The 17,078-nt window shown below is 46.0% G+C and overlaps 1 protein-coding gene across 5 annotated transcripts in view; it reads left to right on the top strand.

Moving 5' to 3' along the window:
- The window catches only part of LOC144495597 (receptor-type tyrosine-protein phosphatase mu-like), an 896,407-nt gene that overhangs the window by 789,693 nt on the left and 89,636 nt on the right, over positions 1–17,078 (top strand). For all 5 annotated transcript variants that reach the window (XM_078215746.1, XM_078215745.1, XM_078215744.1 and 2 more), the window contains 2 exons: positions 4,014–4,090; positions 11,920–11,956. In XM_078215746.1, coding sequence (XP_078071872.1) covers positions 4,014–4,090; positions 11,920–11,956 — 114 coding nt within the window. The remainder of the gene's footprint in view (positions 1–4,013; positions 4,091–11,919; positions 11,957–17,078) is intronic.

Raw genomic sequence — 17,078 nt, 5'->3', positions numbered from 1 at the left:
TGGGAACAGAAACTGTCAGGGAAAGGAACTAATGAAAAGTGGAACTTTTTCAAGGAACAAATACTGGATGTCCTTGATAGGTATGTCCCTGTCAGGCAGGGAGGAAATGGCCGAGTGAGGGAACCATGGTTCACGAAAGAGGTGGAATGTCTTGTGAAAAGGAAGAGGGAAGCTTATGTAGGGATGAGGAAACAAGGTTCAGATGGCTCGATTGAGGGTTACAAGTTAGCAAGGAATGAGCTGAAAAAGGGGCTTAGGAGAGCTAGGAGGGGACACGAGAAGTCCTTGGCAGGTCAGATCAAGGAAAACCCCAAGGCTTTTTACTCTTATGTGAGGAATAAAAGAATGACCAGGGTGAGGTTAGCCCCTTAAGCCCCTTCTCTCACCTGAAGATGGGGCTTAAGGCTCCGAAAGCTTGTGTGGCTTTTGCTACCAAATAAACCTGTTGGACTTTAACCTGGTGTTGTTAAACTTCTTACTGTGTTTACCCCAGTCCAATGCTGGCATCTCCACATCATCTGTACCTACACCACATGGACTGCAACGATTCAAGCAGGCAGCTCAAGGGCAATTAGCGATGAGTAAACAAAGCTCGCCTAGCCATAATTAGAGAAAGGCTGCTTCCGAGCACTTTCTTAATAGACGAATGGAACACGTTTAAAGGTATAATGACAGGCAGGCAAAATGTGTTTCAAACAGCAACAAACTTTGACTAATAACAAGTAGATTAAAGTTAAATGAAGAGGAAAATGCCTCTTGAATTTGTTTAGATTGTTATTTTATTGCCAAACCGCTGCTATAAAATTCCACCTAAATGAACGATTAGGAGTGTGCCAAGGCCATTCCAGTCAGAAATCTGATTCCAACCAGGCAAAGAGCCCCTGACAAGCTGCTCCATGGGATGAATATATACCTGCACACCGCTTTGTGATTATGTAATTCCAGAGTGGCTTTCAGGCCAGCTTGAATTTGTTGGCTTCTTCCCTTCTGTGCTTCTTACTTACTGTGTTGATGAGAAATTGCATTCACTTTCTGTGAAGCTAAAATATATATTTTATGAAGCAGTTACACAACTGATGGCATATTTACTTTGATCATTTATGAAACCATTGCATATTCAAGCGTAAAAATACAAGCATTTTATGAGTGTACTTTCTCATGCACAGTTTATGAAGTTATTGGATGGCAGGCTTGGTGGCGCAGTGGTTAGCACTGCTGCCCCACAGCACCAGGGACCCAGGTTCAGTTCCAGCCTCAGGTGAGGCTCCTGTGTGGAGTTTGTGGAACTGTGTGGGTTTCCTCCGGGTGCTCCCATTTACTCCCACAGTCCAAAGATGTGCGGGTTAGGTTGATTGGCCATGCTAAATTGCCCCTTAGTGTCAAGGCAATTAGCAGAGTAAATGTGTAGGGCTAAGGGGTAGGGATCCTGGGAGGGATTGCTGTCGCTGCAGGCTTGATGGGCTGAATGGCCTCCTTCTGCAATGTAGGGATTCTATGATTCTATTGTGCACCCTGCAGGAAGAATCCATCACCAAACTACTGGCACTGGGAACAATGGAGGTCAGGGGTGAAGGGAGCTTGGTTTGGGTTGAAGATGCCATAAGGAGAGTCTCCTCATCCCAGTGATCCTGTTGATTGGGTTAGTGCCTCTGATAGTCAAAGGTGTGGTGTTGCATAAGGAGCTAGTGTTAGGGACCAGATCAGAAACTCCAAGGTATGTTATGAAGTTAGCCCAGACCCAAACATTTTTTGATTTTGGAATTAATGCGAGCATAAGGTGTTTCACTCCAAGTGTGATTTGATTGACCCACTGGGAAGCTTTTATTAAAACAAACTTTATTTAATAACACAGTTAAAATTTAACAAAAAGAATTAACTTTAACCAGGTGATATCTTTAAACATGACAAGGTATAATTCTTAACTGCTAGATATCTCTATAGTTTCAATTTAAGCAATATTCCCACAGACATAAACTCCTCTTCAGAATCAGTTAGCAACTACACACAGTCTTGCGTGGGGTGCCAGGTGTCCAGCTTTTTAGCACATCTAGACAGAGATCGAGAAAGGTACTTGTCTCCTGACTTCCAGACAACAGCCTCCAGAGAAAGATCTATCTTCAAATAGCAAAGAGAACTTCAGAGAAAGAGACCTATTTTCTGGTAGGTCCCAGACTCCAATTTCCAGAGAGAGAGAGACTGACAGAGCTACTGCACTGTAAAGATTCCAAAAAGCAACTGGGTGCTTGTTTCTCTCTGTAAGCCGAGCTCCACCCAGTCACATAATTTTCCTGTCAATCAACCTAATTAAACCGTACTCTGAAAACCCCAGGGGAAGACACAAAAATAATGACACCTCATTAGCCCAGATTAAAACAAACACTCCAAGAAGTAAGATCAATTATGCTTCTGCATGTTCAGCACGTGGGCTGCCGGTTATAGACAAAGTGGTAACAAGTAAATAGCGCTGTCTTCTGAACAAAAATCTTTCACAAGAAACATGGCACAAATCCATTTCTTAAAGACACAGTATCATCACATTAGTTTGTATTGAGTTGGCCTTCGGGCTGCCTGACATGTGCAAGGTGGAAACCAAATATCATTCATTTTGATTTTCCCTAATATGTTCCGACCACATCTTCACCCTTAATGATTGCTTCCCTGGTCTACTTATCTCTTCACAATGCGCTGAGTAGGGTTCCTTGGGATAATGAAATGGTTGTGAAGACTTGGCCACAATATGTGTGTACAATACCCTCTACTGTTCTTGTGATGGACCTCCAGCAATGAAAGGTTGCAGTTGAGGAGAACGTAATTGTCGTGACATGTGGAATATATTTTGAGTTGGCCTTAATGCAGTTTGCTGCAGCTGGTCTTATTCGCTTTGCACTCTTCCCACTCTTCATGCGCCAACCTGGTATTGCTGATGCGATGCTCAGCTTTTTCCTCACTTTATTTCAAGGCCTCAGGGTCCAGATGGGCATCCCCTTTGCAGATCAGATCTGTCTTCCTTCAGGGCTTCAGTTCCATGCTCCATGGGCGACATGGTGGCACAGTGGTTAGCACTGCTGCCTCACAGTGCCAGGGACCCGGTTCAGTTCCAGCCTCAGGTCATGGCCTGTGTAGAGTTTGCACATTCTCCCCATGCCTGTGCGGGTTTCCTCCGGGTGCTCCGGTTTCCTCCCACAGTCCAAAGATGTGCGGGTTAGGTTTATTGGCCATGCTGAATTAACCCAATGTCAGAGGGACTAGCGGAGTAAATATGAGGGGTTACAAGAATAGGGCCTGGTGGGATTGTGGTCAGTGCAGGCTTGATGGGCCGAATGGCCTCCTTCTGCACTGTAGGGAATCCATGATTCTATGCTTCCTCACAGAGGTAAGATTGGTACGCAAGGTGCAGATGAATCCACAAGAAGCTGTGAAGGGGTAGAACGGACATTCCAAATTATGTTATATCTCTTGAAGGAGCTGACCAAATCTGTTCATCCTTTCTCATGCTCGGTTCTGCATTCAGTTAAAGTGAATTGTTCTAGAAGATCCCCATTGTGCCAATCTGGGGAGAGGGCTAATAGATCATAAGTGATCCTTAAAGAAGTAAGCACCTATCTCCAAGCTGAGAGAGCAGGTGGTGACAATGGTTGTCAACCAATGATTTTGATGGGCCTCTGAATGACGTGCTGTGTACGGGAGATGAAGATTGGGAGGGAGGTCCTGGCTCCAATTCTGACCATGAGTTTTGTTGGGATCTGATGGTTGCGCTGGTGGGATGGGGTGGATGGAGTGCAGTGGAGCAGGGAAGGGGGAATTCAGGAGGGAAGGGGAAGGCAGGTTAGAATCAGGTCACAAATATTTGCATCTGAGCTTCCCGGAATAGTGTCTGAAACCCCTCGGAGACTCAATGTTACACCACATCTGCTTCTTTAAGTTTGAATCTAGAGTGGGCAATCCAGTTTGCTCTCCTGATTTATGTCCAAGATATTGGTTCACTGATCAGTGTTGACCGATTTCTCTTTCAGATGATCATTCTCGGGTCAGGCTGCAGCCATTGGAGGGAGACTCGAATTCTGATTACATTAACGCAAACTACGTTGAAGTAAGTAACTAGATTCGTCAATATAAACCTTTTTTAAATTCATTCGTGGTACATGGGTGTCGCTGGCATTTATTGCCAATCCCTAGCTGCCCTTATTCAGAGGGCAGTTGAGAGTCAACCACATTGCTGTGGCTCTGGAGTCACATGTAGGCCAGACCAGGTAAGGACGGCAGATTTCCTTCCCTAAAGGACATCAGTGAACCAGATGGGTTTTTCCATCAATCGACAATGGTTTCATGGCCGTCAGTAGATTCTGGATGCTGGATAATAGGTGGGATTTTATAGCCTCGCTCGCCCCGAAACCGTAAAATCCCGCCCGAGGTCAACGGACCTTTCCATGGTCCGCCCCTTGCCCACTCCAATTCCCGTGGCGGGCAGAACGGGAAAATTCCAGCCCTTGTTTTTTTATTCAATTTAAATTCCATCATCTGCCGTGGCGGGATTTGAACTCAGTTCCCCAGAACATCAGCTGAATTTCTGGATTAATAGCCTAGCGACAGTACCACTCGGCCATCCGGATCCCCAGAACATCAGCTGGATTAATAGTCTACCACTCGGCCATCGCCTCCCCAGCTGAGCGTGGCTTCTATTGGGTTTTTCTTTCGTTGACCAAGGGTTCAGCATTCGTGAGCAGAGAACTCTTTTCCATTTCTTGTACAAGCCGCCGACATCAAATACTTTCAGGTCAGGTAGAACACAGAGCAACTGAAGCTCCTTCTACTCTATTGTAACAAATTGACAATTTCTGAACTGCATGTCCCGCTATCCCAGGGTGGCATTAGCATTTCCCACACCAGTCATTCTGCAACTTCAAAAAGTAAGCTGTCAGTTTGACGCTGATTGTGGGCAGTTTTGTTCCGTCAGCTCGGGCCCATTAGGAACTGAATGTCACAAATTCATTTTCTCTTCTAACTGGCAGAGAGTGGATACTTTCATCTCTTTAGTCTGGGCTGTGGATTGAATATTAGACTGTAGGGGGTGCTTTTAGTGTTGTGGTTGAGCGCTTGTAGCAAAAAATACCTGTGATTGCTTTGTGTGAGCATATAAATGGGTTTGTGAAGCTTTCAGTCCCTCTACTTCTCATGGAATCGTGAGCATTTTCTGAAAGAGCACAGTTATTGAAATGCTGAAATGTTCATAAATACAGTCACATTCTTCATCACTGTAGGAGCACAGGAGATAGGCCGTTATTTTACATCGAATCATGCTGCAACTACCCAAGGAGTGCTTGGAGCTGATGCTGAGAGGAAAACATATGAAAAAATGTCAATCACTAGCAACATGATGGGGTTTAACCAAACTTAGTCATTGCACGTACAAATCTGTAGAAGCAAGAATCTTTACAGGAGCAACTTTGATTTTTATAGCATTTCTAAAGTACTAAAATATCCCAAGGTGCTTCACAGGGAGGCTATGAAACAAAGTATGGCTTTGAGCCACGTAAGAAGACATTGGGTAAAGATGACCAAACGGTTGATCAAAGACATAGGGCAGGATTTTACAACCTCACTCGGGCGAGGGCTCATAAAATCCTGCCCGAGGCCAGTGGAGAATTCTGTTCTGCGAGCCTCGGGGGCGGGCGTGCCAGTAAAATTCCGGCCATAGGGCGGGATTTACCGGCAGCGCTCATCCCAAAACCAGAAAATCGCATCCGAGCTCAACAGACCTTTGCATGGTCCACACCCTCCCCCCCACCCCACTTACCCGTTCCGATTCTCGTGGCGGACGGTATGGGAAATCCCCCTCCATAAGGTGCGATCTTACCACCCATTCACGCTGCACTCCTGCTGCAGCCAAGTCGGAGAATTTGAGGCTCAGTCAAATCTCCGTCCACTGCACGGGATGGGAAAATCCTCCCGGCATGAATGGCCGTAACATTCCGCTCCTCGGTTTTAAGTAGCGTCCTAAATGAGGAAAGGCAGGCAGAGAGGCAGAGGAATTTCCGGAACGAGTGGGTCAGTAGAATCCGACCTGGAGCAAAACACTTTAAGCTCACACTGATGCCAAAATCAAAAGAAGTTGGGGTCCAGGCTAACTTCATCATATACCTTGGAGTTTCTGATCTGGTCCCTAACACTAGCTCCCGATGCAACACCACACCGTTGACCATCAAAGGCACGAAGCCAATCAACAGGATCATGGGATGAGGAATCTCTCCTCATGGCATCGTCAACCCAAACTAACCCAAAGACGCAGAAGCTCCATTCACCCCCTGACTTCCATTGTTCCCAGTGCCAGCAGTTTGGTGATGGATTCTTCCGCAGAGGGTGGTGAATGCCGGGAACGCGCTGCTGGAGGAGGTGGTGGAACAGATTCTATATCAACATTCAAGAGACATTTGGATAGATAAAGTCAGCATGGCTTTGTGAGTGGAAAATCATGTTTCACAAATTTGATAGAGTTTTTTGAAGGGGTAACCAAGAAGGAAGATGAGGGCAGTGCAGTTGATGTTGTCCACGTGGAATTTAGCAAGGCCTTTGACAAGGTACCACATGGTGGTTGTTGCATAAGATTAAATCTTACGGGATCCAGGATGAGGTAGCTAAATGGATACAAAATTGGCTCCTTGACAGAAGGTGATTGTAGAGTATTGTTTTTCAAGCTGGAGACCCTTTTTTTTCATAGAAATTCATAGAAACCCTACAGTGCAGAAAGAGGCCATTTGGCCCATCAGGTCTGCACCGACCACAATCCCACCCAGGCCGTACCCCCATATTCACCCGCTAATCCCTCTAACCTGCGCATCTCAGGACAGTAAGGGGCAATTTTAGCACGGCCAATCAACCTAACCCGCACATCTTTGGACTGTGGGAGGAAACCGGAGCACCTGGAGGAAACCCACGCAGACATGAGGAGAATGTGCAAACTCCACACAGACAGTGACCCGAGCCGGGAATCAAACCCAGGTCCCTGGAGCTGTGAAGCAGCAGTGCTAACCACTGTGCTGTGTGACCTGTGCTGTGTGACCTGTGACCAGCGGTGTGCCTCAGGGATCAGTGCTGAGTCTACTGTTATTTGTCATTTATATTAATGATTTGGATGAGAATTTAGGAGGCATGGTTAATAAGTTTGCAGATGACACCAAGATTGGTGGCATAGTGGACAGTGAAGAAGGTTATCTAGGATTGCAATGGGAACTTGATCAATTGGGCCAGTGGGTTGACGATTGGCAGATGGAGTTTAATTTAGGTAAATGCGAGGAGATGCATTTTGGTAGATCGAACCGGGGCAGGACTTACTCAGTTAATGGTAGAGTGTTGGGGAGAGTTATAGAACAAAGAGATCTAAGGATACATGTTCATTGCTCATTGAAAATGGAGTCAGAGGTGGACAGAGTGGTGAAGAGGGCATTCACCATACTTGATTTCATTGGTCAGAACATTGAATACAGGAGTTGGGACATCTTGTTGAAGTTGTACAAGACATTGGTAAGGCCACACTTGGAATACTGTGCACAGTTCTGATCACCCTATTATAGAAAGGGTATTATTAAACTAGAATGAGTGTAGAAAAAATTTACTAGGATGCTACCAGGACTTGATGGTTTGAGTTATAAGAAGAGGTGAGGTAGACTGGGACTTTTTTCTCTAGAGTGTAGGAGGCTTAGGGGTGATCTTATAGTGGTCTATAAAATAATGAGGGGCACAGATCAGCTAGATAGTCAATATCTTTTCACAAAGGTAGGGAAGTCTAGAACTAGAGGGTTTAAGGTGAGAGGGGAGAGATACAAAAGGATCCAGAGGGGCAATTTTTTCACACAGAGGGTGGTGAGTGTCTGGAACAAGCTGCCAGAGGTAGTAGTAGAGGCGGGTACAATTTTGTCTTTTAAAGAGCGTTTAGACAGTTCCATGAGTAAGATGGGTATAGAGGGATATGGGCCAAATGCGGGCAATTGGGACTAGCTTCGTCGTTAAAATAAAAGAGCGGCATGAACAAGTTGGGCCGAAGGGCCTGTTTCCATGCTGTAAACCTCTATGACTCTATGAATAGGCAGGGAATTGAGGGATATGGACCACGTAAAGGCAAGAAAATATTAGATTAAAGAGGCATCTGTGTCGGCACAGACTTGGTGGGTCGAAGGGCCTGTTCTTGTGCTGTACTGTTCTTAGTCCAACTCCTGCCGATTTTTGTAGTGTGATTTTCAGAATGAACCTCCTGCACTCTGAGCACTGCAGAGTGCCCAAGTGAGATTCACTCTGAAAATCAGGGGGCGGGGCCTATTCCCGCCCGAGAGACTGGCAGCATAGCGCTGAGTAGGCCACTGCGCATGTGCCGATCTGAGTGGAGATTGGCGCATGCGCAGTGACCCTATAGTGCCGGCCTCCCAATAGCTGACTTCCAAGTTCCCTCCAGGCAAGTCCCAATGTCTCCCCCCTTACCTCCCCCCCGCGCCCCCAGCCCCAATCTCCCTGACCCCCCTGCCCCCAGTCCCCTTCAGTCCCAAAACACATCCCCTCGCCCCCCTCCCCCTAATCTTGCCCCAACCCGGCAGTCCCAACCCCCCCCCCCCCCATCCGGATGGCCAACCCGATCACCCCCTTCGCTTCTTCTGCCCGTGATCCTTTTGCAGAGTGACAGTGGGACCCACCCACCGATCACCCCCATAGGTCCCACCCCCCCCAATAGGCCTCATCTCCTCTGGCCCCACCCCTTTGGGGTATTGCATGTTTGCCCCTTGGGCAGTGCCGGGGGGGCGTGGCTGGCACTTTCAGGCTGGCACTGCCAGGGGGCACCCCTTCCTTAACCCCCGATCTCCTGGGGGGCCTCTGTTCCCCCTCAGTGGGGGAGGGGGGGGGGGAGCAGGAGTAAATCCTGCTGTAGTGGAGGGGGTGGGGTGGGGGAGGGGGAGGGGGTAATGATATTTAAATTCAAATTTAAATACTTAAATCAGCTCTGCGCCGATTTCCAGTCTGGAGCAGATGACTCCAAAAGACTTGGAGCCGGAGGCGCGCAGAGACTGTGGCGCCCAGTGGGGGAGCCCACGAAACGGCCTCTGCTGATATCTCCCAGCCCATTGTGATGAGAGTTGAGCAGCGCAACGGGCTGGGAGAATTTCCCCCAGTGGCTTTAGCACACATCGAAAAAGGAGGGCAGCATTATTATATTTTCGTCTTCTGTGGATAAGCAGCTATCTTCTAAAAAGTAATTAGTTTGCTGGATAAATGTGGAACGTGCTTACCTCCGTGTAACAGTGCCCACTTAAGCGGAGTTGATTTTCAGTCCTCTGTAGTACAGGGTTGTTTATTTAAATAATTAATATTTCTCCTGGAAAGAATTCAAAGACGATAGTGTATGAGGACTTCAAGTATCAACTCTCGTTATTCTGATGGCAGTTACATCATTACCAAAAGTTATTGTGTGCAAGGCTGCAGTCGGCTGCCACGGAACGGAATGGCCTTACATTTTCAGGCTTTAAACAAAAGGAATATACAAGAACAATTAAACAATAAAGAATTAGGGGATTCAGGTTTGATTTCAAGGCTGAATGCGAGTCAGAAATTCTCAGTCCATGCACTCTGACAAAAGCAAACTATTGTGGAAATCTCAAATGAAAACAGAAAGTGCTGGAAATACTCAGCAAGTTTGGCAGCTTCCGTGGCGAGAGCACCAGGGGTAACTTTTTTATCAGACCTCGAAGATGCTAAGAGATGTAACAGTTCAGATCCAACATCATGAAAAACCAAAGATCTTTTTTGTAAATTTGGGGCAGCACGGTGGCACAGTGGTTAGCACTGCTGCCTCACAGCGCCAGGGACCCGGGTTCAATTCCAGCCTTGGGTCACTGTCTGTGTGGAGTTTGCACGTTCTCCCCGTGTCTGCGCGGGTTTCCTCCGGGTGCTCTGGTTTCGTCCCGCAGTCTGAAAGACGTGCTGGTTAGGCTCATTGGCCATGCTAAATTCTCCCTCACTGTACCCGAACAGGCACCAGAGTCTGGCGACAAGGGGATTTTCACAGTAACTTCATTGCAGTGTTAATGTAAGACTACTTGTGACAATGATAAATACACTTTAAAACTTCAGAGCTAATCAGACCTGATGAACGATCACCCCAAAGGCACTAACCCATCTTTCAGGTATTGATCAAACCCCTGTGAAGTTCCGGAACTTTCTTTTTTTAATGTTACATAATAAACTGTGTTAGTAACTGTATTTAAAGGGAGGTGCTTACACTGACAGTCACACTTCAAATTGAATTTTAATACAGGATGTACACTTGGTACCAATCGAGCTCAAAAAGATTCTTCTTTACTCTAAATATTCTGCCCCCTACTAACTCCCCCATATATTTCTATTTGTGATGTTAGTGTGCCTTTATGAGATTTTTTTCAATCAAGCTCATAGGCTTAGGTGATGTCATTGTTGGGAAGGAGAGAAAAAAACTGTGCGCAGGTCAGGTGACTAGGGTTATTTTCAGTTTCAGTTTGGAGTTGCAAGGTAGAGTTGAGTTTTAGAAGGGACAGCAAGCTAAAAGAAGAGTTTTCCCTCTCTCCCTGTTGTTTTGAAAGTTTCTGTTGGTTTTCCTGAAGGGTGAAAATCTGTTGTCCTTGGGGGCTGGACCAGAGTCTCTCAGGTGCTTTTGGGAAACTGTCTTGTCCTCAAGCTGTTCTGAGTCTCAAGAGCATTGGACTGCAGAATTCAACTAATGGGCTCGATCCCAGTATCACGTGAGCAGTAAACTTTGCTGTGTTAACCCTGCGAAAAGTGTTTTTTGTTGTCTATGGGTTTTGGATTTGATTTTGATTTGATTTGATTTATTATTGTCAGATGCATTAGCATACAGTGAAAAGTATTGTTTCTTGTGCGCTATGCAGGCAAATGCATACCGCTCACAGAGAAGGAAACAAGGAAAGATAGAATTAGAAGGTATGCTGGGCACAGCTTGCAAGTAGTTGCCTCAATCCGGCGCCATCTTGGGAAAAAAAATTGGAACACATTAGCGATTCACTGAGAGTTATACATTATTGTGGTTGTTTTGTTCCTTGTTTGTAATTGATAAAAGCTCTTGCTAATTTTCTTACTAGACATGTTAACTATATTCTTAACTAAACTTTGTTTGATTAGTGATCCCTAGTGGGTCATTTGAATCATACCTGAAGTGAAACATCTCATGCTTATCGTAGCCAAATTCAAAATGCAAAGCTTATGATTCAGGTGGGCTCCATAAAAAACTTTGGAGTTTCTGACCTGAACCACAGCACATTCACTCAGCGGCAGACCAGTAATGTCTGTGTTTTGTCCAGTTTCTGAAAAGAGTAAAAATAGTTAAAATGATTTAAAAACTTTGGAGCATTTTTGAGTGGAGCTGGAGGCAGTGATTCCCCTCACTGAAGGAGAACAAAATTAGAGACCTCGAAATCAGATGGGAGATTCAGAAGAAATGTCTTTACCTACAGAGTGGTTGGAATATGGAACTTGCTACCATAGGGAATAGGTTAGGGTGAATAGTACGGATGCATTTAAGGGGAAGCTGGATAAATGTACGTCGAGAGAGGGTTATGCTGTCAGAGTTATGCTGACAGAGGGTTATGCTGACAGAGGAAAGGTGGGAAGAACCTTTAAAAGAACGTAAATGCCAACATAGACTGGTTGGACCAAATGGCCTATTTCCGAGCGGTATACTTCACGTAATTCTGTGAAATTCGATGTACCTGCCAGGTTATATTTTTGTTTGGTACAGATTGTTTGTCACAATCTTCGAGTATTTCATTGTTTCCATTTTTTGACCCTCTTTGGGCCACTTCACCAAAACTAGGCCAAATCAAAATTACTATTAAGAGGATTTTTTCTATTTCCGTATTATGTCACTAAGGCTTTATTTTCTCTTTACAGGGCTATCACAGACCAAACCACTACATCGCCACACAAGGTAAGCAAGTGTATAAACTTCTTCAAGTGATATATATTCCACCACTTACTAATATTAGTTAAAAATGTTGGTATAAGGCATTTTTTTTGTTCATTCGTGGGACATGGGTGTCGGTGGCTGGCCAGCATTTATTGCCCACACATAGTTGCCCTTGTAGGGTAGTTGAGAGTCAGCCACATTGTTGTGGCTCTGGAGTCACACGTAGACCAGACCGGGGAAGGATGGCAAATTTCCTTCCCGAAAGGACATGAGTGAACCAGATGGGTTTTTGCGACAATCGACAATGGTTTCATAGTCATGAGTAGATGCTTAATTCCAGATATTTTTTATTGAATTCAAATTCCACCATCTGCCGTGACGGGATTCTAAAACAAGTCCCCAGAGCATTAGGTGAGTTTCTGGATTAATAGTCTAGCGATAATACCACGAGGCCATCGCCTCCCCCTGTTTTATCATCATGCTGCCTTTTTCATCGCTGCTAATGAACAGAGGAATATAAATCATTAAACTCACTTTGTCAATGTTCATGGTACTGAGAAACTCTTCAAGTGAGTTTATTTTTTTTAAAGCCTGGGCTGCCTCTGCTCTAGAATTGGAGCCCGACCCCCATTTACCATGCGGGACATCTTCACAGCGTCAGAGGCAACAGCCAACAATTGACCGCAGGAGGTTTACTGCCTTCTCCTCCATCTCTGGCTCTATTCCTAATGGCTCTGGGTGATTCACATTGCCTGCCAAAGTGAAAATGAATTGCATATTCAGTCTGCACACGTCTAGACAGCAAAACCTTTCCATCGCCGTTTCCAAACAGGCCAGGAAAAGCAACATTTCCAATATGTTTCTGCATCCTGAAAGGTAACGTAGAGACAGGAGTAGGCCACTCAGCCCCTCGGGCCTGTTCCATCATTCAGTTTGAATATGCTGATCTGTATCTTAAACCTATCCATGAGCCTTTGTCCTCATTGGACAAAAATCTTTCAAGTTCAGTGCTTATATTTTCCAGTTGGCCGAGATTCAATGGCATTTTTGGGGATGAGACGAAGATTTCCAGGGGGGAAAGCTTCACCATCCCTTTTCCGCGGGGAAGTACTTTCTGACATGGTCGAGATCGGGTTTTAACCTTGTGTTCCCTGGTTCTGATTTTACCTCAGCAAAGGAAATAAGGGGCGGGATTACCCAGCCGCGTTTGCCTCAAGGTCGGAAAATCCCACCTGAGGTCAACGGATCTTTGCATGATCCCTGTCCCACCGGCTGCGATTCCCATGGCGGGCAGGACAGGAAGATTCCACCCAGTTTCTTTCTATCAACCCTACCAATGGTTTAATCACCTTACATACCTGAATCAGTTCACCCTTTAATCATAGAATTCCTATAGTGCAAAAGGAGGCCATTTGGCCCATCGAGACTGCACCGGCAATAATCCTGCCCAGGCCCTATCCCCATAAACCCATGCACTTACCCTAGCTCGTCCCGCTGACACTAAGGGGCAATTTAGCATGGCCAATCTATCTAACCCCCCGTACATCTTTGGACTGTGGGAGGAATCCAGAGCACCCGGAGGAAACCCACACAGACATGGGGAGAATGTGCAGACTCCAGACAGACAGTGACCCAAGCTGGGGATCGAACCCAGGTCCCTGATGCTGTGAGGCAGCAGTGCTAACCACTGTGCCACCGTGCCACCCAACAGAACACAAGGCTTCATTTATGAAACCTGTCCTCATAACTTGATCCTTTTATCCCTGATGCCATTCCGGTGAATCTGGACTGTATCTTTCATTAACCCGGTTTCATCTTTTCTGAGGTGTCCCGAACCGAACACAATATCCCAATTGGGTTCACCAGCATTTTATGTAATGAACAAAGAACAAAGAACAAAGAAAATTACAGCACAGGAACAGGCCCTTCGGCCCTCCAAGCCTGCACCGACCATGCTGCCCGACTTAACTAAAACCCCCTACCCTTCCGGGGACCATATCCCTCTATTCCCATCCTATTCATGTATTTGTCAAGCCGCCCCTTAAAAGTCACTACCGTATCTGCTTCCACTACCTCCCCTGGCAACGAGTTCCAGGCACCCACTACTCTCTGTGTAAAAAATCTGCCTTGTTCATCTCCTTTAAACCTTGCCCCTCGCACCTTAAATCTGTGCCCCCTAGTAAATTGACTCTTCCACCCTGGGAAAAAGCTTCTGACTATCCACTCTGTCCATGCCTCTCATAATCTTGTAGACTTCTATCAGGTCGCCCCTCAACCTCCGTCGCTCCAGTGAGAACAAACCAAGTTTCTCCAACCTCTCCTCACAGCTAATGCCCTCCATACCAGGCAACATCCTGGTAAATCTTTTCTGTACCCTCTCCAAAGCCTCCACATCCTTCTGGTAGTGTGGCGACCAGAATTGAACACTATATTCCAAGTGGGGCCTAACTAAGGTTCTATAAAGCTGCAACATGACTTGCCAATTTTTAAACTCAATACCCCGGCCGATGAAGGCAAGCATGCCGTATGCCTTCTTGACCACCTTCTCCACCTGCATTGCCACTTTCAGTGACCTGTGTACCTGTACAGCCAGATCCCTTTGCCTATCAATACTCCTAAGCGTTCTGCCATTTACTATATATTTCCTATCTGTATTAGACCTTCCAAAATGCATTACCTCACATTTGTCCAGATTAAACTCCATCTGCCATTTCTCTGCCCAAGTCTCCAACTGATCCATATCCTGCTGTATCCTCTGATGGTCCTCATTGCTATCCGCAAATCCACCAACCTTTGTGTCGTCTGCAAACTTACTAATCAAACCAATTACATTTTCCTCCAAATCATTTATATATATATTTCAAACAGCAAAGGTCCCAGCACTGATCCCTGAGGACCGCCACTTGTCACAGCACTCTTCCACTGCTACCCTCTGTCTTCTTTGACCGAGCCAGTTTTGTATCCACCTTGTCAGCTCACCTCTGATCCCATGCGACTTCACCTTCTGCACCAGTTTGCCATGAGGGACCTTGTCAAAGGCCTTACTGAAGTCCATGTAGACAACATCCACTGCCCTACCCTCATCAATCATCTTCGTCACTTCCTCGAAAAACACGATCAAGTTCGTGAGACACGACCTCCCCTTCACAAAACCATGTTGCCTCTCACTAATACATCCACTTATTTATGGACTGAGAACGTCCACTTATTGATGGTAGTATGTTATCCATTCATTCTGTACTCCAGTTGCTTGAGATAAAGGCCAACATTTCACTGGCCTTCCTACCAAAGTCAACAACAATTCACATGGCTCGCCCCTCTTGCCGCCGGGAACCTGTGGTGGGGCTCACCTTCAGCGGGACTGGAAGATCCCACCGGCAGGCAGGGCTGGAAAACCACACCCACAAATCTTTCTGCTGCTCCGCTGATCCCAGCTTTTCACCACTGGAGAAACACTCTGATCTACCTGCGTGCAAGAACTCATACATCCTTCATTATAAAACACCACCACAGAACTTTGGGCTACCTCTTTTGCCCTAACCAGAAGACAATGGCTGCAGCAAGCAGCAAACTGTGCTCCATCCTCACTGTGACCAGGGAGGGAGTGAAGCCAGTGATGGTCTGGATGGAATTGAACAAGTTACGGGAGAAACTACCATGGAAGCCATCTGAGAATCTTACAGAGAAAGGGAGGTTGAAGATGGGGCATTAGAGGAGAAGAAAGATTGATTGACTGTCCTTCTAGTTAAGATGGAGTGATGATGGTTTTTGACAGGAAGAAGATATAATAAGAGAAAGAAGGAAGTAGTGTCAGCGAACATGAGTGCCAGAAGGTGTTGAATCGAATTGATTTATGATTGTTACATCTATTTTTGCACGCTATACAGACAAAACATACCATTAATTTTATTCATTCATGGATAAGGGCGTTGCTGGCTGGGCCAGCATTTATTGCCCATCCCTGAGGACTCTGGAGTCACATGTAGGTCAGACCAGGTAAGGACAGCAGATTTCCTTCCCTAACGGGCATTAGTGAATCAGATGGGTTTTTATGACAATCAACAATGGTTTCATGGTTATCATTAGACTTTTAATTCCAGATTTTTATTGAATTCAAATTTCACCATCAGCCGTGGCAGGATTCGAACCCAGATTCCCAGAGCATTATGCTGGGTTTCTGGATTACTATCCAGCAAGAATACTACTACGCTGCCACCTCTCCTTCAGGGATTCTGATTTGATTTGATTTATTATTGTCACATGTATTAGTGAAAAGCATACAGTGAAAAGTATTGTTTCCTGCGTGCTATACAGACAAAGCATACCGTTCATAGAGAAAGAAACAAGAGAGTGCAGAATGTAGTGTTACACTCACAGTTCGGGTATGGAGAAAGAACAACTTAATGCAAGGCAGGTCCATTCAAAAGACTGATGGCAGCAGGGAAGAAGCTGTTCTTGAATCAGTTGGCACGTGTTGGTGGAGGGCGGGGGGGGGGGGGGGGGGGGGGGGTGGGGTGGGGTGGGGGGTGGTGGCGGGGGGCTGGGGGGTGGTGGTGGGGGGGGGGTGGTGGGGGGGGTGGTGGGGGGGGGGCGGGTGGGGGGGTGGGGGGGCAGATTGAGTAAACAGAAGATGGGCAAGGAAAGGGATGCAAATTTTAACACCATGTGAGTGAATGGGTTTTGAGTGTGTTAAAATTGGGCCAAGGATTCAAGGCAGGAGAGGTTGGGAGGCGGAACATGATTGGATACTGGGAGCTGAAGGAACAGGAGGAAGTGGCAGAGGGAACTGAAGGAATGGTCTTCACCTTTGAGGCGAAAAGGTGAACTCTTCACATTTGTTGTTTAAAGTAAGGATGATAAGATAGAAGAAAGTGACCAAAAGAGTCAATTGTGAAAAAGGAGCATTTGACTGACCTCTGACCTTGAGGGTGATCAGGAGCTAATTGGTACTTTTGGCTGAAGCAAATGAGGGGCATTAATGTTTGACCGGCTCACATCAGTTCTGGCAACTGATGGCTGAGATGCGTGGGAGGTATATTCAAATCTATGCTGATAAGCTGGCATTACATGCATTTTAAAAAAGACAGTAGTTAAAATAATTGGTTAAGTCTTTAAAAAGTTGTCTTGAAAAGACAATTTATTC

The sequence above is a fragment of the Mustelus asterias genome, chromosome 7 (genome assembly GCF_964213995.1).
Source record: "Mustelus asterias chromosome 7, sMusAst1.hap1.1, whole genome shotgun sequence".
In the NCBI taxonomy this organism is placed as follows: Eukaryota; Metazoa; Chordata; class Chondrichthyes; order Carcharhiniformes; family Triakidae; genus Mustelus; species Mustelus asterias.
The sequence above is the reverse complement of the archived record's forward strand: the minus strand, read 5'-3'. Positions and strand labels throughout refer to the sequence as shown.